The 20,377-nt window shown below is 48.0% G+C and overlaps 1 protein-coding gene across 1 annotated transcript in view; it reads right to left on the bottom strand.

The window, feature by feature from the left end:
- Window positions 1–9,611: 9,611 nt before the first annotated feature.
- Window positions 9,612–20,377, bottom strand: part of LOC139163023 (protein ENL-like) — a 34,379-nt gene continuing 23,613 nt past the window's right edge. The window contains exons 7-12 of the mRNA XM_070743936.1: window positions 19,246–19,333; window positions 17,939–18,050; window positions 16,003–16,102; window positions 15,656–15,727; window positions 13,767–13,838; window positions 9,612–11,499 (exon numbers count right to left, since the gene is read on the bottom strand). Coding sequence (XP_070600037.1) covers window positions 11,371–11,499; window positions 13,767–13,838; window positions 15,656–15,727; window positions 16,003–16,102; window positions 17,939–18,050; window positions 19,246–19,333 — 573 coding nt within the window. The 3' untranslated portion in view covers window positions 9,612–11,370. The remainder of the gene's footprint in view (window positions 11,500–13,766; window positions 13,839–15,655; window positions 15,728–16,002; window positions 16,103–17,938; window positions 18,051–19,245; window positions 19,334–20,377) is intronic.

The following is a 20,377-nucleotide window of genomic DNA, read 5'->3' on the forward strand; positions in this document are numbered from 1 at the left end:
GTTAAAACAGTTTGGGTCCTTTCAGCATGTCCTGTTTGTTTCTGATGAGCAGAGAGGGACTCTTTTGAGATCAGTCGAATAACACGGAAAATTTCTCCTTTTGAATGTCTTCTTTTTAAAAGGATTTCTCCTTTAAAAAAAATAATTCTTGGCTACTGTGTTAGTACTTTGTACAAAACAGTTGGGTTTGGCAATACTGTATATAAACAAGCCAACAATGAAGGCATGTATGTATTGAAGCACCATAGCTTTAAGAAGTAGTGCTGCGGATCGCCACAAGAGGGAGCCAGAAGCATGATTCTCCCTCTGCTATTTCTCTGTTGATCTCTGTTGTAGTAAGAATGGTGTGTTGGATGACAGTTTATGTATTTGTAAGCTGAACAAGTAAGGCTTGTAGTATTGTTATATGTATTGAGAGATACTGACTACAATATTTAGAAACATAGAAACATAGAAAGATAGAAGACTGACGGCAGAAAAAGACCTCATGGTCCATCTAGTCTGCCCTTATGCTATTTCCTGTATTTTATCTTACAATGGATATATGTTTATCCCAGACATGTTTAAATTCGGTTACTGTGGATTTACCAACCACATCTGCTGGAAGTTTGTTCCAAGGATCTACTACTCTTTCAGTAAAATAATATTTTCTCATGTTGCCTTTGATCTTTCCCCCAACTAACTTCAGATTGTGTCCCCTTGTTCTTGTGTTCACTTTCCTATTAAAAACACTTCCCTCCTGAACCCTATTTAACCCTTTAACATATTTAAATGTTTCGATCATGTCCCCCCTTTTCCTTCTGTCTTCCAGACTATACAGATTGAGTTCATGAAGTCTTTCCTGATACGTTTTATACTTAAGACCTTCCACCATTCTTGTAGCCCGTCTTTGGACCTGTTCAATTTTGTCAATATCTTTTTGTAGGTGAGGTCTCCAGAACTGAACACAGTACTCCAAATGTGGTCTCACCAGCGCTCTATATAAGGGGATCACAATCTCCCTCTTCCTGCTTGTTATACCTCTAGCTATGCAGCCAAGCATCCTACTTGCCTTTCCTACCGCCCGACCACACTGCTCACCCATTTTGAGACTGTCAGAAATCACTACCCCTAAATCCTTCTCTTCTGAAGTTTTTGCTAACACAGAACTGCCAATGCAATACTCAGATTGAGGATTCCTTTTCCCCAAGTGCATTATTTTACATTTGGAAACATTAAACTGCAGTTTCCATTGCTTTGACCATTTATCTAGTAACGCTAAATCATTTACCATATTACAGACGCCTCCAGGAATATCAACCCTATTGCACACTTTAGAGTCATCGGCAAATAGGCAAACCTTCCCTACCAAACTTTCCCCTATGTCACTCACAAACATATTAAAAAGAATAGGACCCAGAACAGACCCTTGTGGCACACCGCTTGTAACCTGACTCTGCTCAGAATACTCGCCATTAACAATGACTCTCTGATGTCTACGCTTCAGCCAGCTGCAAATCCACTGAAGTATCCAGGGATTAAGTCCAATCTTCACTAATTTATCTATCAGCTCTTTATGTGGAACCGTATCAAAGGCTTTGCTGAAGTCCAGATAGGCAATATCCACGGCACCACCTTGATCCAACACCTTTGTGACATAGTCAAAGAACTCAATGAGATTAGTCTGACACAATTTGCCTTCAGTAAAGCCATGCTGATTTGGGTCCAATAAGTTATTGTTTTTTAGGTGCTGATTTATCCTCTTTTTGAGTAGAGTCTCCATCATTTTAACTACAACTGATGTCAAGCTAACTGGCCTGTAGTTACCAGCTTCTTCTCTACTGCCCTTCTTGTGGATAGGCACAACACTGGCCATTCTCCAATCCTCAGGGACATCTCCTGTTAACAGGGATTGGTTAAACAAATCAGTCAGGGGGGTAGCAATGACAGATCTGAGTTCTTTAAGAACTCTGGGGTGGATGCCATCCTGACCCATTGCCTTATTTATCTTTAATCTTTCAAGTTCTTCTAAGACATCGGCTTCTAAGATCACTGGAGCTGAATCCGTACAGCTGGAAGCAATGCTATATCCCTCTATAGTATTATTTTGTAAGGTGTCTTTTGAGAAAACTGAACAGAAGTAGCTATTGAAATGGTCAGCAATCTCCTTATTCCCATCAATGCATGTATTATTCCCGGTACTAAGCTTTGTGATGCTGCAGTTTTTCTTCTTCCTATCACTAATATATCTGAAGAAGGTTTTATCCCCCTTCTTTACAGATTTTGCTATTTCTTCCTCTTTTGAGGCTTTAGCAGCATATATTATCTGTTTCGCCTCCTTCTGTCTCATTTTATATACCTCCCTATCAGCTATACTTCCAGACTCTTTATACCTCCTATAGGCAGCCTTTTTTTCATTGACTATAGCCCTTACATCATTGCTAAACCATAGCGGTTTCTTCTTCCTTTTACCTTTAGTCACTTGCTTTACATAAATTTGTTAAAGTAAATACCACATTAGTATTTAATGTATTAAATATTAATTAGTATTTAATGTACTTTAATGTATTTGTTTTGTATGACTGAACCATTGCTAATATTTCCTGACTATCTGTTGGATATCTAAATTTGCAGGAACTGGGCCTGGCTAGTTTAATGAAAAGAAGGACCAGGGGGGACATGGTAGCAGTCTTCCAAGTCTTCTCAGGGGTTGCCACAAAGAAGAGGGAGTCAACTTATTCTCCAAAGCACCTGAGGGTTTGAGAAGAAGCAATGGGTAGAAACTAAACAAGGAGAGAAGCAACTGAGAACTAAGGTGAAATTCCCTGACAGTCAGAACGGTTGATCAGTGGAACAGAAGTTGCCTCCAGCAGTTGTGAATGCCCCAACACTGGAAGTTTTAAAGCAGATGTTGGATAACCATCTGTCTGAGGTAGTGTAGGGTTTCCTGCCTAAGCAGGGGGTTGGGCTAGGCTAGAGGACCTTTCCAACTCTGTTGTTGTTGTTGTTGTTGTTGTTATCTGCTAGAATTCCATGTTTCCTTTGCACATGTGCATCCTTGATAACTCAAGGGTCATTCTGTATACTCCTTAACTTAACTGTATTATTTGTTTGTTTGTTTGTTTATTTATTTATTTTAGAGTTGAAAAGGACCATGAAGGCCATCGAGTTCAACCCCCTGCCCAAGCAGGAACCCTATAGTACACCAGTCAAATGGCAGTTCAATCTTCTCTTAAAAATGTCCAGAGTGTTGGAGTTCACAACGTTTGCTGGTAGGTTGTTCCATTGGTTGATTGCTCTGACCGTCAGGAAGTTCCTCCTTATCTCCATGTTGAATCTCTCCTTGGTCAGCTTCCAGCCGTAGTTCCTCGTCCGGCCCTCCGGTGCCCTGGAGAAGAAAGTGATCCTTTCCTCTCTGTGACATCCCCTCGTATACTTGTAGACTGCTATCATGTCTGCTCTGGCCCTCCTTTTCTCTGGGCTATCCATGCCCAGTTCCCTCAGTCTCTCTTCGTAAGTCTTGGTTTCAAATTCCTTAATCATCTTGGTTGCTCTTTTTTGCACCTTCTCCAGAGGTTCAATGTCTCTTTTGAAGTGTGATGACCAGAACTGAATACAGTACTCCAGGTGTGGTCGGACCAGGGCGTAGTAGAGTGGTATTAAGACTTCCCTGGTCTTGGAGTGTATTCCCCTGTTGATGCAGCTCAGGATTGTAGACTAACACAACTCTCTTGTTCTGTTTCTCCTTTACTGTGTACAATGTGATGGACAACTACAGGTAGCCCTCAACTTACAAAAGTTCACTTAGTGAGTAGTGACCATCCGAAGCTACGTCACTGAAAAAAGGGACTTTTGGGTGTTCTTCAAGAGTTATGGCCTTTGCAGCCTCTCCATTATCACCTGATCAAAATTTAGAGGCTTAGCAACTTTGTTTGTATTTACAACAGTCTCAGGGTCCTCGGGAGTGTGTGTGTGTGTATGTGACACGCAATCCCCTTTTGAGACCTTCTGACAACAAGGGAAGCCGGATTCACAGCCAGGTTGCCGACTTAACAACCGCAGTGATTCACTTAAGCACCAGTTTAGCAACTTTCCGACTTACGGACTTCTAGAATTCCCAAATAAATAAAAACGGTGCCGGTTTGTGGAGTGGGTGGGTCCATCCTCCCACCCGCCAGATCTGAGCAGCCCTGATTCAGCGGATGTTCCAAAGACACCTGAAAATTCACACACACACACACACACACACAGAGTGAGGTCTTTTGGGTGGGTGGCACCTGGATTTTTTATCCCAGGTTCTGTCTGGTTCTCCTCACTTGACTATATATTAGCCACCCAGAGTCCCTGGGGAGTTTGGCACAGTAACAATTGGATGGAGGGATAGAGACAGACAGACAGACAGATAGATACATAGATAAATAGATAGAACATTGATTCATTGATTATAGATGGGTGGGTATGAATGAATGATTATGGATGGGTGGGTAGAGGATAGATAGGTAGGTAGGTAGGTAGGTAGATACATAGATAGAACATTGATTCATTGATTATAGATGGGTGGGTAGATGAATGATTGATTTATTGATTGATTATGGATGGGTGAGTAGAGGATAGATAATAGATAGATGATAGATAGATCATTGATTCATTGATTATAGATGGGTGGGTAGATGATTGATTCATTGATTGATTGATTATGGATGGGTGGGTAGATGATTATGGATGGGTGGGTAGAGGATAGATAGATCATTGATTCATTGATTATAGATGGGTGGGTAGATGATTGATTGATTGATTATGGATGGGTGGGTAGAGGATAGATAGATAGACAGACAGACAAACAGACAAGAGGGACCATCGAAAATAAATTCACATTTCCAGTTAGTAGAAGCCAGTAAGATGCGATAGAGTAACAGAGTTGGAAGAGGTCATGGAAGTCTTCTAGTCCAGCCCCCTGCTCAAGGAGACCTTCCCACCCTTGCTGACCAAGATGTCAGTCCAGTCTTTTCTTGAAAGCCTCTAGGGACGAAGCTCCCACAATTTCTGGTGGCAAGCAGTTCCACTGGTTAATCCATTCCTCAGTCGGGAAAATCCCTCCTCATTTTCAGGCTGAATCTCTCCTTGATCAGTTTCCATCCGCGATTCCTTGTCTGGCCTTTCGGTGCTTTGGAAAACAGGTTGAATATATATATTCCTGCACAGTTGCAGCTTTTGGTGGTCTTCCAAGGGCAGCCCCAGGCTGGCCAGATTGCAGCAGTCAAGCCAAAAGGAGACATCCTCCCTTCCCACTTTCTCCTTCTCCCCATTCCTCCCTCCTCCCTTCGTTCCGACTTCTCTCCCTGCCTTTCCTCTATTTCTCCTTTTCCCCTTCCCTTCACTCCCCCTCTCCCTACTCAATTCCTCCCTCTCCTTCTTTCCACCTTCCTTTTCTCCCTCCCTCTCGTCTCCTTTCCTTCCTGCTTCTATTTCTCCTCCCCACCTTCTCCCTCCCTTTCTTCCTCTCCCTCTTTTGATTCCTCCCTCCCCATTTTTCTTCCTCCTTTTCCTTCCTTCTACCTTTCCTCTCTTCCTCCTTCTCATTTCCTTTTCTCCCTGCCTTTTTCTCCTTCACCCCTTCCCTCCCCGTTTCTTCCTCTCTGCCTACTCTTGATTCCTCCTTCCTTTTCTTCCTCCTTTCCTGCCTGCTTCTCTCCTTTCCTCTTCTATTTCTCCTTCCCTTCTCTCCTCCTTTCTTCCTCTCTCCCCTTTGATTCCTCCCTCCCTGTGTCCTTCCTTCCTTTTCCTCCCTTCCCCCTTCCCTTTCTTCCTCCCTCCTTCTCATTTCTCCTTTTCTTCCTGCTTCTCTCCCTGTCTTTCCCCCTTTTCTCCTTCACCCCTCCCCTTCTGTCCTCTCTCCCCATCTCCTTTCTTCCTCCCTTCTTTCAACAGGGCAGCGTCTTTGGCAATAAAATAAAATTGCCCTGGAAGAGCAGCCGAGAGACTTTTGGGCAGCCTCCGCTGGGCCTCTCCCCAGCTGGAGGACTGTAACTCCCCCCCCAGGTGGAAGTTAGATGGAGGGGCCTCCTTCCCTCTCACCTGTGGGCCCCCTCCCCTTCCAGGTGGGTGAAGGAGGCTCACCTGGACAGGCCACGAGGCCTCAGGCCCTCTGGGCTACTTTATTCACCCCAAGAGGAAAGGGGGGCAGCGAAAGACCAGCTGAGCCCCCCCAAATGCCCACAGCTGGACGGTCATGTTGGCAAAGTCTCACCTGACCGGATGCCCAAGCCCCCCTCTTCGCCCCCCACTACATAAGAGAGAGAGAGAGAGAGAGAGACAAAAAAACCAGGCATCCCCTCCAGGTTGCAACTTTCACCTTTTATTTCAGGTTCTCCTTTTTTTTTCTTGTTTTCAATTTTTTTTCCTATAAAACTCCTCCGTAAATTTCCACAAGTGTAACAAAAAAAGCGCTTAAAAGTCAGGACCAAAAGGGGGAAAAATATGACCACAACCCCATAATTTATTACAAACATTTCCCTCCCCACCCCTGACTTTTTCCCCCCTCCAAAAGGTTTTTTTTAAAGATTCCCTCCTGGCCTCCTGCCTTAAAAAACGAAAAATATTCCCCCCGCGCTTGAATACCTTTGCAACGGAAGCTTTCAATACTTGCCTTCGGGTCCTCTTTCGTTTTGGGGGTGCAAAACCCCCCATTTTTTTTGTTCTCAGGGCCAGACCGGTCCCACCCCCACCTCGCCCCCACAGGGAGCACCTGAGATGGGGGGGAGGGAGACAACTGGTGCACTTGGCAACGAAAAGGAGAAAAATGAAATAAACCAAACCAAGAGAGGCTTTAACTGTAGTGGCCTCCCATTGTGAGGTGTCTGGTCAAGCCAAGGAGCAGAGAGAAAGGCGGACTGCGGGTTAGAACCCCACCTCATCCCCAAAACGAAGGGGGATTCTCCCCCCTCCACCCAAGGAAACAAACCTCCAAACTCAGGGGGTCCTAGAGGAGATTTTCCTCCAAAATACTTCTTAAAATACCAAAAGAACGGAAGAAGGTGGGTGGGGAGATCCCCCAAATGGCACATCCCATGATCCCAAATGGGAAAATCCTGTTTTAATTGGAGGAGGGGGGGGGGCAACTCTGTGGATGTGAAGATCTTCTGGACTTCAACTCCCAGAATCCCCCACACAATACACAAGCCAGTGGACTTCTGGGAGTTGAAATTTTGTAAATCCTAATAAGAAGTTGGGAAGGTTGAAGACCCTCGAACTGACCTGCAGGAATATGTGGGTGTTGGGGGGGGCTGCAAAAGGTGGGAACGGACTGGGGAGGGCCCTGGTGTTTGGGGAACGATGGGGGGGGCTGTCCAGTGTTGGAGGGAAGAGGGAGGGGCTTTGCAAGACAAGCCCCTCCCCGCAAGAAGGGCTCCTTGGAGTATAGAACTTCCTTTTTCCAAGCCAAAATAGCTCTCAAGTGAGGAAGGGGTTCTTTCACTAAATTTGCATGCAAAGGCCATTTCTGGAGACGCTTGCTTGTGTGTGTGTGTGTGTGTGTGTGTGTGTGTGTTTCCCCACCTGCAGAAAAACCCAGCCTACAACTCCTCAAGGGGGGGGGGCACGAAAGGGAAACCGAGGAAGAAAGCCTAACACTCTTGGCGAAATACTTTTTTTTTTGTTATGGCAAAACCGGGGACGTGTCCGAGAGGCGCCTTGCTCTACGGCCCTTCCGCTGAATCAGTGCTTCTCAAATGATGGGGCACCCCTCCCCTTGGGGGGGGGGAGAGCACGGAGCGGTGCCAGGAGGGGGGGGGGGGGCTTCCCTGGATGCAACACCAAGGAACGCAACGGAGGTACCCATACAAGTGTCAGGTAGGACCCACGTCTCGCAATGCGGCACAATTTAGGGACTATTTACAGTCGCGGGGGAGAGTTTTAGGGGGGTGCAAAATGTTTACTTATTTGGGGGGGGAGGTAACGGAAAATAATTGAGAAATCTTGCGCTAAATATACTCCGGTATTTTGTGCCCCAGGTCAGGTCATCCTTGGAAATTGACAATTCTGGTCAATGATTTATTTCGGCGACGGGCAAATAAAAAAAAGAGAGGAAGGCCGGCCAAGCCACGTTTGCAAGGCTGACCGCCAAGGTCAGCTGACCCGAAGCACAAAGTCCACTTTGGCTTCGAGAGAACAGGCGAGGGGCTTTGCTAGGAGAAGCCCACCCTCTCCAGGGATGTTTTTTTTATCAGTTCCCCCCCCGAGGAAATCCCTGGAAGCAGAGAGGGGGGGGGGCTTTCAGGGCCCCCAGGGTTTTTGCATCGCTTGGTGGCCTCCAGACCAGCCTGAACCAGCAGGGGAAATGAACTGGGCAACTTTAAAAGACAGTCTGGGCTTCCCAACGCCTACGATTCCCTTAGGCAGGCACGGCCGGCTGGGGGAATCGTTGGGAGTCCAGACGTTGCCGTGTTTGGGGACCCCTGGACTGGATTAGGAAGCTGACACCTGCCCACTCTCCGGAATTAATAATATCTGAAAATACGATTCGCACAATGTTGTGCTTTTGTGCCCTGCGGACTTTGCAAATTCCCTTCTGAAACAAGGAAAGAAGAAAAACGGGGGGATTTCCAAAGTTTCGCTTACTCAAAACATTTCCCATCTCCTCCAAGACACTTTGAGGTCTTCCAACATTTTGCCCAAATGTCAAAAATCTCGGAGGCCTGGAGAACTTGAGAGCAGAGGCCTGGTTTCCACGCCCCCCCTCCCACCCCAGTGGCCCCCACTGCCCTATTTCTGCCCCACGGAAGCGTCAGTGGGGAGGAAGCTAAAAGCGGGAAGCCCGAAAGGGTCAGAGGAGACGACTTCACACCAGATAACCACACATCACACCCACAAACACAGCCAGGGGAAGTGTCGCCCCCCCCCCCACAAAACGGCCAGCCTTCGGGGGCAGCAAAGCGGTGGGGCAGAGGAGACTCAAGGGATTGGGGGAACCTGATTGACAGCCCCTATGAAGACGAAGGCGTTTGGGGAGGGAGGATGCGGGCATCTTTCTCCAGAGGCCGCCTTGTTCGAGCGGAAGAGACCCTTCCTCTGTAGGGCAGGGACACCAGAGCATTAATGCAGGAGGACCCTTCCCCTCTTCAACCCCACCCCCCAAATCCCTCTGGAAGCACACGGGAGCATTCGGTCTCTTTCACACAGCTTCAAAGATACAGGGGGCAGGAAATTTGGGGGTGGCGGGGGGAAATCAGCCCTCGCTTTGGGAAGGACCCATTTTTACAGCGGTCGCAAGCAGATCTGAAGTGGGGGGGGGGGAGGCTGGCACCCAGGGGTAGTGTTGCTCATTGAGCAGAGCAGAACAGCTGCCGAGAAAACGGCCCTGGTTGGGTTTCTTGCCCATTTGGCTTTGCCAGTGTTTGTCCGCTGGGCCAAATTGGGAAACGTCCACCCGGCTTTTGAGGCGTTGCCAAAAACGGCGACGGCGGCTCGAGGCAGCCTGACTTTTCGGAAACCTTTGCAAATAGCAATGTGTACATAGGAGAGAGGCAGCAGAAGAGACAGCCGAGGAAATTAATAATAAATAAAATGAAACGGGGGGTCGCCTCGGAACAGGGTCAACATGACCTCACTCGGATCGGCTTATTGCCACGTCAGTCTTTTTTTTTTAGTCTTTTTTTTTTTTAGGGAAGCGATGGGAGAAAGAAGGAACCTGTGACCAGCTCCCTCCGAAAGACTTGAGAGAAAAGGGCAATAAAATAAAATAAAATAAAATATGAGCCGCCAGCAACATTTCCGGCACCGCTGCACAAGCAGGGAAGGTTGGGCCGAACCTAGACTTCCCGTCCACCCGGAAGGAGAGAGAGGAGGAGGGGGCTTCATTCCCTGGAGGCGTGGGCAGGGTCACCCCTCCTCACGCCTCTAAATGCTAAACGGGGGAGAGGGCTGACTCCTCCGTAGGTCCGGCCATGGGTAGCCGAGCGAGTGAGGAATATATACAAGTATCCCCAAGGGAGTCCCAGAAGACAAGAGTCCGTTTGTTGCAAACCCTGGGGAATCTCAAAAGGAGCCTTTTCCAAAGGAAGACAGGGAAACGGTGAAAATATATAGAGATATGTTTTCGTGATCTCCCCCCCCCGCCCCTCCCGTTCAAACCGCACGGAACCTGCAGTAGAAGAGGCTTCTCTCAACCCCACAGTTTGGCCCCAAACTCCCCCCCTCCCTCCAACCCATTCTTTGAACACTGATGGCGAATTGAGAAAAAAAAAAAGCAACGAACCAACCGACAAATGCAGTACGGAGGGGGGGGGGGAGTCCGTCGCTTGGCACGAAAGGCCGTGAGAGCCTTCGGCCCATCTCCCCACCTCCGGCTTCAAAAACGCTTAAAAAATAATAATTTCTCCCTTTTGAACAAACCGACAGAAGGTAGAAGCAGCCCTATTTCGCCTTTTCTGTTTTTCTTAAAAAAAGAAACCTTAAAAAAGCCTTAAACCTTCCCCCCCCCCCAACCCACTTTTCAGACCTTATTATCTTTTTTTTACACCGTAAATACATATCAGGTACATACGCAGCAGATAGCGACCGGGTTATCTGCAGGTATGCGTGGAAAACGGACAGCGCACGATTCAGGTCGTCCTTACGGCCCGAGCCCATCAAAAACCGGAACCAACCGGGAACCGCGGCCCCTTGCCAGGACTCGAGGGAAGCGTCTTCAGCCGCGCAAGGGCCCTGAATCGTTTCGCCAAAGAGCCTCGGCGTGCCAGACTCTGCCCGTTCCGAGGGCGCCACGCGGGCACACATCCAGCGGGTTCCGCCAGCCCGCAGCGCAAAACCGGCCCTTTGACCCATGGTAGCTGGCAGGACAGGAGTCTCCATCCGCCGATAATTGCTGCAGGAAAGCCGGCGTTGACCCGAGCGGTGGCCGTGGAGGGCAGGTGCCGGCACTGATCCACACGCACGCTCTCCCCCCCTCCGCAGAGGCTGCAAATCCAACGGAAGTAAGCGCTGTGTCCATTCCAGGCTGACCCCGAGTGTCTGCGGCTGTATCGACCTCAACACACCCCTCCCAAAACTCTCTTGCTCTCCAAGGGCCAGGCTGGAAGGAGAAGACGGTGGCCGGCTGGGATCAAATCCCGCTTTGGCTCCTAGTGGTTCCAGAGCAAACGGGGCGGGTGAGACGGGGGGACACACACACAAGAGGACGGCGGCCAGAGGCGAGCGCTCAGCTGAAGCCCGAAAGGAGAGGAACCGAGTCAGGGGTAACGGCGGGCAGCGGCAGGGTCTTCATAGCGCGTGGCTGATCCCCTAAGGCAGTGCTTCGGGTGAAAGGAGAGAGTAAGGCAGCGGCCGTAGTCCGGGGGGGACTAATCCCAGAGAGACCGAAGAGAAGCGGGCGGGTCCTGCTCCCGAGGCCGAAGGTCACGTGGCCACCGCCTCCAGGTAGCTCTGCAGCTTGCGGACGGTGGTCTCGTCCAAAGAGAAGAGGTCGAAGTCGAAGGTGGTGTTGGTGACGTTGAAGTGGCCGGTCTCTTCAATCAGGTTCACGATCTAGGACAGGAGGCATTCACGTTAATACTATACGTTTATCCCAGGCAGTTTTAAATTCAGTTCCTGTGGATTTACCAACCACGTCTGCTGAAAGTTTGTTCCAAGCATCTACTACTCTTTCAGTCAAATAATATTTTCTCATGTTGCTTTTGATCTTTCCCCCAACTAACTTCAGATTGTGTCCCCTTGTTCTTGTGTTCACTTTCCTATTAAAAACACTTCCCTCCTGGACCTTATTTAACCCTTTAACATATTTAAATGTTTCGATCTTGTCCCCCCTTTTCCTTCTGCCCTCCAGACTCTATACGTTTTATGCATAAGACCTTCCACCATTCTTGTAGCCCATCTTTGGACCCGTTCAATTTTATCAATATCATCTTACAGGCAGAATCTTCACAGGCTAAACTAACCACCTGCACAACTATCATATTAAATTCAGCGGCTGTGGATTTACCAACCACGTCTGCTGGAATTTTGTTCCAAGCATCTACTCCTCTTTCAGTCAAATAATATTTTCTCACGTTGCTTCTGATTTTTCCCTCAACTAACCTCAGATATGTACTGGGGGAAGGGGGGGACTAGCCCCCCCCCCAAATTATTAGCCACCAAACCTCAAAAATACTGTACACTTTCCCCAAAAGATTTCTACAAGTTTGACCGCTGCTGTAATGTAATTATTGAAGTCCATTACATTACTTCAAATTGCACAGCAATCACTTGAATAGCAACATACGGCGCTTGGGCTCCGTATTGCTTTGCAGACTCTTACGACCCCTGGTGGCACTGTAGTTGCATTGCAGCATTGCAAGCAAAAACTCAAGCCAGCAGTTCGATCCTTGACCAGCTCAAGGTCGACTCAGGCTTCCGTCCTTCCGAGGTGGGTCAAATGAAGACCTAGATTGTTAGGGGAAATCTCGCTGACTCTGTACACTGCTTAGAGAGGGCGGTGAAGCAGTATGAAGCGGCCTATAGGTTTAAGGGCTAGTGCTTTAAGGGAGGGAAGGAGAGATGGGAGGAGGGAGGAAAGGAAGGAAGAAAGGAGAGAGAATTAGGAGGGAAGGTGGGCCATGGTGGTGCAGAGGTCAGAATACAGGCTATGCCAACTGCCTGGTGTTCGATTCTGACCAGCTCAAGGTTGACTCAGCCTTCTGGCTCTCCGAGGTCGCTAAACAAGGACCCAGATTATTGGTGCATTGGGGGGCAATTTGCTGATTCTATAACCTGCTTAGAGAAGCTATAACCAAGAAGAATCAGAATTCTATGATCTTTGGCAAAAGGTATATATTTAGAAACATAGAAACATAGAAGACTGAGGGCAGAAAAAGACCTCTTGGTCCATCTAGTCTGCCCTTATGCTATTTCCTGTATTTTATCTTACAATGGATATAGGTTTATCCCAGGGATGTTTAAATTCAGTGACTGTGGATTTACCAACGTATTTGGTGGCATGCAAAGAAAAAGAGATAATTTTATTGTTATATTATTTTAAACATATCAGCATTTAGTAGTTATATTGCAGTAGATGATGATTATTCACAATATAAATGTGAACTCCTTTTTTCTTCTACCCTTATTCTTTCGTCTTTTTTTCTTCCCTTTTCCCCCTTCATCTTAGCTCAATTTAAGTTAGAATTTTAAATTTTTTACATATGTTGCTAAATATTTTAGATGTGTTCTTATTTACCACTTTATAATTGATATTTTAAACTATTTTATAGACGGTGTTAAACAACGACAAGATTTTTTCTTTTCATTTTTTTATGTTTAAATATAAAGATGACTTCTACTCTGAGCGGAGCGACTGTAGCTCCACTAAGTGTTGCATGTTATGTATGTCATGTTTGTCTATGCAATTTAATAAAAATATTTTTTAAAAAAAATAAAGCGCTGTGAGGCAGTATAGAAGTCTATAGAAGACAGAGGCAGCCTCTTGTCCCCAACAATCTGGGTCCTTATTTAGCGACCTCAGAAGGACGGAAGGTTGAGTCAACCTTGAGCCGGTCAGGATCGAACTGCTGGCAGTGGGCAGTGAGTTAAGACAACCCCGCTGCATTCTGAATCCCTGGGCTACCAGGGCTCTGCTCTTGGGATCCCGGTTTGCAACCACCGGACCAGGCAATTCCGAAAATGTCTCCCCCCCCCCTTCCCACCCCACCCTGGTTGACAGGGCAGTGTCACGTCAAGGCCGTCAGATCTGCCAAAGTCGAGGAAGGGCCCTTCCGCCCCCCCCCTCACTTGGCCGAGCCCCCCCCAGACCCGCTTCTCACCTGCTGCAGGACGTTGCGTTCCCGTAAAGCCATCAGCCGCCGGTGGAGCTCCACCAACTCGTCCGTGTAGGCCTGGGAGGAAAGGAATGGGGGGGGGGGGGGGGGGGAGGGAGACCAGGTGAGTTGGGGGCTCTAACTGTGGGGTCCTTGACGCTCTCTGAAGTCGCTTCCTTGCAGAGGTTGCATTGGCCAAACTCGGCGACTGTCCATCCGGTGCAGAAATTGGTGATAAATGAACAGCCTGTCACGCTCTCTGTTGAAGGCCTGAGGTTGGTGGAGACTTGGGGGGGGGATTTTCATGAGGGGGCAGATGCAGCCACAAAAAGCATTCTTTTGAGGGGTTCAAGGCCATCCTGTGCCCACCCACCTGGGCGGAAGGGGAAGGAGGACTGGCCACACTGGCCCGATGGGAGTGGGCAACGTGACACGTTTGGGGGGGGACGGGGGGGACAAGAGATGAGAACTTCCAACTGGGTGGGAGACTCAGACCCAGGCTTCCCAGTGTGGGCGCCAGGATGATTCCAGCAAATAAATTGGAACTTTCAGGAGCACTTTGACTTGGACTCTGATTTAGTCTGGATCTATGTTCCCTCTATTTTTTTTTTTGGTGTGGGCGAAAAAGTATAGTGTCTGAGCAGCAGTCCCTTTGGGACTGGGACCATATGCTTTAAATCAAGAGTCATTTCTCTCTCTTTCTCTCTCCCCCTCTTGCTCTCTCTCTCTCTCTTGTTTTCTTTCTCTCTTTCTATTGTTTTCTCTCTCTCACTCTTTCTTTCTCTCTCTCTTGCTTTCTTTCTCTTCTCTCTCTTTTAACCTCTCTCCCCCCTTTCTCTCTCTCTCTTTCTCACTTTCTCTCTCCCTCTCTCTCTCTGTCAGCGAGGGGGCTGCGAGAGCGCTTTCTCCGAGCGCTTCAGGAACGTCTGCCCTGCCTCTACTGCAGCCCCCTTGCTGAAAGCCCGGGACGAAAGCGCTCCCAGCGAAGGGGCTGCGAGAGGGGCGGGGCGGGGATTCCCGAAGCGAGCAGAAACCCCCCTCTCTTGCAGCCCCCTGGCTGGGAGCGCAGAAGTGGAGGAGAAGCTGCAGCCCCCACCATGGGAGAAGTCGCGCCCCAAGGCAGGAGATGGCGGAGGAGCAGAGAAGCGGATTGGGCGGGTGGGGGGGCAGCGCTGAGAGGCCAGGGGCGCGAGGGGGCCGGAGGCACCATGGGGAGGCAGGGGCGGCAGCGGCTCCCTTCCCTTCTACTGCCGGCGCCTCCCTGCCCCCGCATCCCCCCCGCGGGCTGGCAGGGGGATGGGGAGCGTGCACCTGTGGAAAAGGGTGCGTGGGGGGTATTTTGGAGCGTGCGCGTGTGCACGTGCCCAGCTTACAGGGAACGCTGGTCTGGATGTTTCTTGGCACCTTGACAGTAACACTGTCAGTGCTAGACTGATGCTGTCACCTAGTCTGGTCATGAAACGTCTGAAGGGAAGCTCCAAACCCCAAAGACCCCACGGTTCAACTCTGAGCTTCAAGTATTTCCTTTGTTTGCAGGGGTCCCCAACCCTTGTGGACTTCGACTCCCAGAATTCTCTCACCCAGCTCCAGACCCCGCCTTGCTCAGACCCCTCCCCCTTGAACTCCACCGCTTGGAGAGTCCAACTGGCGTGGTCCTCAGCCAATCAGGTTTAGGCAGGAGTGACAGCGGGAAAGCCTCCAGGAAGAGACCGCAAGGAGTTGGGCGACTTAAAAGTCAAATAAATTCAATTCAAATTCAATTAAAGAAGCTGCCAGGGCAAACGGACGGCATTCCATGCCCGAAAACAGCATCCCAGACAGGGGAGCCGCCCTCCTATCTCTGGCCCCCCCTCCAACTCCACAGCCCCCCCGACCCCCATTTGGGGTGGACGTACCTTGTCGTAAGTCCCTTTCTTCAAGATCTTCTCCGGTTTATTGCAAGACTCTGGACTTTTCCGGCCAGACACCTGAGAGGGAGAACCGGATGGGAGCAGATGAGGAATTGGAAGAAGAAAATATTTCTGTTTCCCGAACTACTATGCAGCAAACACGGGGAGTCCTCGGTTCGGTGACCATTCATTTAGTGACCATTTCAAAGATTGTCAGGAGGGGATTGAAGCCCGCTTCCAATGAGCCCCACTCCCCCGCCTGGGCAACGGTGGCCTCCACCAGGTGGTTCCAGCACAGGGGCCGGGTTCACAGGGCTGGAGGCCGCCGGGCTTCGTAGCGGAAGGGGGCTGACCTTATTGTTAGCGGAGGGCCCTTTCTGCCGGGGCGGCGTGTCTCGACTCGGCAGGCAGGAGTCGGCGCTGTTGTCGGTATCGCTGTCGCTGTGGCTGAGCCTGAGAAAGGGAGGGTGGGGGATTAGGGGAGATGTTGGGGTGGGAGGGAAGGTAGTGCCCCACACCCAATAGGAGAGGAAGGCAGGTGGCAGTCACATCTAGAATATAGGCTCTCCCCCTTCCACAGAAGACCTCCGCGGTCCTGTTCTATTCTATTCTATTCCTCTTGTTCTGTTCCTATTTCATTCTATGCTCTTTTCTATTCTTCTATTTTCCATGTTTTCCCCAAAATAAGACCCTGTCTGATATTTTTTTGAACCCTGAAATAAGCGCTTGGCCTTATTGCCATGCGCTCAAAAGCCTGATTGGGCTTATTATCAGGGGAGGCCTTATTTTGTGGGAAACAGGGTATATCCTCTTCTCCATCCTCTTCTATTCCTATTCCTCTTATTCATTCCATTGGCTTGTTATGTATGTGTACACATTTGAGGCAGGCAACACTGCCTCGTTTTTAATGTGTGCCGGTCTTATTTTGTGGGGAAAAGGGTATATATACCCTCTTCTATCTTCTCTTCTCTTCTTTTCTTTTCTATATTCTCTTCTAATCCTATTCCCTTACATCCTGGACACAAACTGTTTCAACTCCTACCCTCAAAATGTCGCTACAGAGCACTGCACACCAAGACAACTAGACACAAGAACAGTTTTTTTTCCGAACGCCATCACTCTGCTAAACAAATAATTCCCCCAACACTGTCAGACTTTCTACTAAACCTGCACTTCTATTCTACTAGTTTTTCTCATCATTCCTATCACTCATTTCCTCCCATGTTGACTGTATGACTGTAACTTGTTGCTTATATCCTAAGATTTTTATTAATATTGCTTCTTCGTTGCTTATTTGACCCCTGTGACAATCATTAAGTGTTGTACCACATGATTCTTGACAAATGTATATTTTCTTTTATGTACGTTGAGAGCATCTGCACCAAGACAAATTCCTTGTGTGTCCAATCACACTTGGCCAATAAAATTCTATTCTATTCTCCTATTCCATTCCATGCCATTCCATTTGCTTGTTATGTATGTGTACACTTTTGAGGCAGTCAACACAACCTCATTTTTAATGTGTGCTGGTGTGAACATATGACAATAAAGGTTATCTCGCTATAAAAAAAGAAAGGTCCACAAAGGGCCCATGAATTAGACCGTAGCTTCCTGGTCTCTGCTTTCTTTTCTCTTCCTGATAATAATAATAACAACAGAGTTGGAAGGAACCTTGGAGGTCTTCTAGTCCAACCCCCTGCTTAGCCAGGAAACCCTACACTACTTCAGACAGATGGTTCTCCAACATCTGCTTAAAAACATAGTGTTGGGGAATTCACAACTTCTGGAGGCAAGCTGTTCCACAAGTAAATGGTTGTAACTGTCAGGAATTTACTCCTTAGTTCTAAGTTGCTTCTCCCCTTGTTTACTTTCCACCCATTGCTTCTTGTTCTACCCTCAGGTGCTTTGGAGAATAGCCTGACTCCCTCTTCTTTGTGGCAAGCCCTGAGATATTGGAAGACAGCTATCCTCTCTCCCCTGGTCCTTCTTCTCATCGAACTAGCCAGGCCCAGTTCCTGCAACCCTTCATCATATGTTTTAGCCTCCAGTCCCCTAATCATCTTTGTGGTTCTTCTCTGCACTTTTTCTAGAGTCTCAACATCCTTTTTGCATTGTGGCAACCAAAACTGAATGCAGGATTCCAAGTGTGGCCTTACCAAGGAATTATATAGTGATATGATCCCACTGCTGATCCTAAAGGGTTGCAGAGAGGAAATGGAGGCGAGCTGGGAGGAACCCCCCCCCCCAAAAGAAAGAGGGGGCGGGTGGGGGCACCGTTCCCACTCTCACCTGGCCTCTCGGCTGACGGGGGTGGACTTCACGGCCACCTCTTCTCCGGAGGAACTGTCGTCGTCATCCGATTCTTCCGACTGCAAGTCCGCCACCATGGAACGCAAAGGCCCTGCAGGCAGGAAGGCCGGCCGTTAAAAGAAAGATATAAGGAGGGGAGGAATTGGGGAAGGGGCACGGGTTTGGGGCTGGGAGGAAGGGGGTCAGACTGAGTTCGGGCCTCATCAGGGGTTGGGTGCAGGAGCCTTCGTTCTGAGTCCACGGAGAGGGCGAAATACAAATCTAATAAATTATTATTATTATTATTATTTTATTTATTAGATTTGTATGCCACCCCTCTCCATATTATTATTATTATTATTATTATTATTATTATTATGCCCCCCCCCCCCGCTGAAGTAGCCTGGTGCCAACAGGGCAGCCCTTCGCTCTTTGTGGGGCCAGCCTTGAAGTCTGTTCAGAAACTTTTCAGCGTGGCCCTGAGAGCAATCTTTGGGGAGGGGGCCCTTGCTGCACCCCTAGGTACCAACCTGCTTGCTTAACGTATGAGCAGAGTAATCCTTGTTTACCAAGGTTGTGCACACACAGGAACGTTTAGATTGAGATTAGTTATGAATAACTACTCAGCCACATGCAGATATGCTAACTAATAATTAAAAGTTTACTTTGAGAAATGACGTACTCAGATAAACAGTCTAAAGTCAGACACACAATAAGTCAGAATAACAACCCAAATATTACCAAGTCTTCTTTACCAGTTGTCTTTGTCATAATCAGCAAACAAAGGTATCAAGCCTAAATACATTTTAGCTGATATACATGACTATAATACAGAGAGATTGCAGAGCTAACTTAACGGTGAGTAGCCAGACAGAGAAACATAGAGGGTGATTCAGAGAAATAAGCTATTAACTCTATCTAACTCCCGCTTGTGGCAGTCTGCAACAACTGCAACCAATATATTAGCAACCTAACCTAACCATTATGAGCAGAGTCCTAACATGTTTCAAGTGGGTTTAATTCCTCGGGCTGGCTGTGGAATTATGGGAGTTGATGTCCAGTTGCCTTGGTTGAGGAATTCTGACCTAAGAGAGGCAAGGGGCCAAAAGGCTGCCCAGGAGGGCCAGGCCCTCAGCTGCAGGACGCAGAGGCTGGGACACCAACCCACCTTACAAGGCTGGTGTTTGAAGGGCCCTTCAGCATTCAGAGGCGGCTGGGCTCTGGGCACCAACAGCTGCCTGGCCCTAAGGATTCATCCAAACCTTGGGAGTTTTGGGGAAAGGGTCGAGAGACCCAAGGCCACGCACCTTGACTGTGGTTCTGAGACGGCTCGAAATCCGAGTCCGAACTGGAGTCGGAGCTGGAACTGGAGTTGGAAGGACTGGATACGGCAGACTTTGCCGCCCCCAGAAAAGGAAGGAAGGAGAGAGAAGAATGTCAATAAAATAGAGAGCCCCCTCCCTGCTTCCCTTCCTTCTCAGGTTCATCCTTCATTCAACCACCCACCCCCATCCCTCTGTCCACCCACCCACCCACCTACTCACCCATTCATCCATCCATCCACCCAGCACCCACCCATCTATCCATTCAATTTTTGTTGCTAACCATCTCAGTCAGTGACTCTAGGCAGCATGCAGTTAATTTATATTTCTCTCTTTCTCTCTCTATCTATCCGTCCCTCCTTCCCTCCCTATCTCTATCTATCTATCTATCTATCTATCTATCTATCTATCTATCTATCTATCTATCTATCTATCTTCTATCTATCTCTCTATCTATCCACCCCTCCTTCCCTCCCTCCCTCCCTATCTCTATCTATCTATCTATCTATCTATCTATCTATCTATCTATCTATCTATCTATCTATTATCTCTCTCTCTCTCTCCGTCCTTCCCTCCCTATCTCTATCTATCTATCTATCTATCTATCTATCTATCTATCTATCTATCTATCTATCTATCTATCTATCTATCTATCTATCTATCCGTCCCTCCTTCCCTCCCTATCTCTATCTATCTATCTATCTATCTATCTATCTATCTATCTTCTATCTATCTCTATCTATCCGTCCCTCCTTCCCTCCCTATCTCTCTCTCTCTTTTTCTCTCTATCTGTCCCTCCTTCCCTCCCTATATCTATCTATCTATCTATCTATCTATCTATCTATCTATCTATCTATCTATCTATCTATCTATCTATCTATCTTCTATCTAGCTATCTCTCTCTCTCTCTCTCTCTATCCCTCCCTCCTTCCCTCCCTATCTCCATCTCTCTCTCTCTCTATCTAAATAACTGTCTTAAAATGCGAGTTCCAGGTATAGTTACTGATAAAGAAGCGGTAGCCATCACAATCTCCAGAACGTTTAAATATTTATTTTATAACGACTAAAAAACTACTACTTTGGTCACTCCCTACATCTCTTCAATGGGGATTTTACA

This window comes from Erythrolamprus reginae, chromosome 1 (assembly GCF_031021105.1).
Source record: "Erythrolamprus reginae isolate rEryReg1 chromosome 1, rEryReg1.hap1, whole genome shotgun sequence".
NCBI lineage: Eukaryota > Metazoa > Chordata > Lepidosauria > Squamata > Dipsadidae > Erythrolamprus > Erythrolamprus reginae.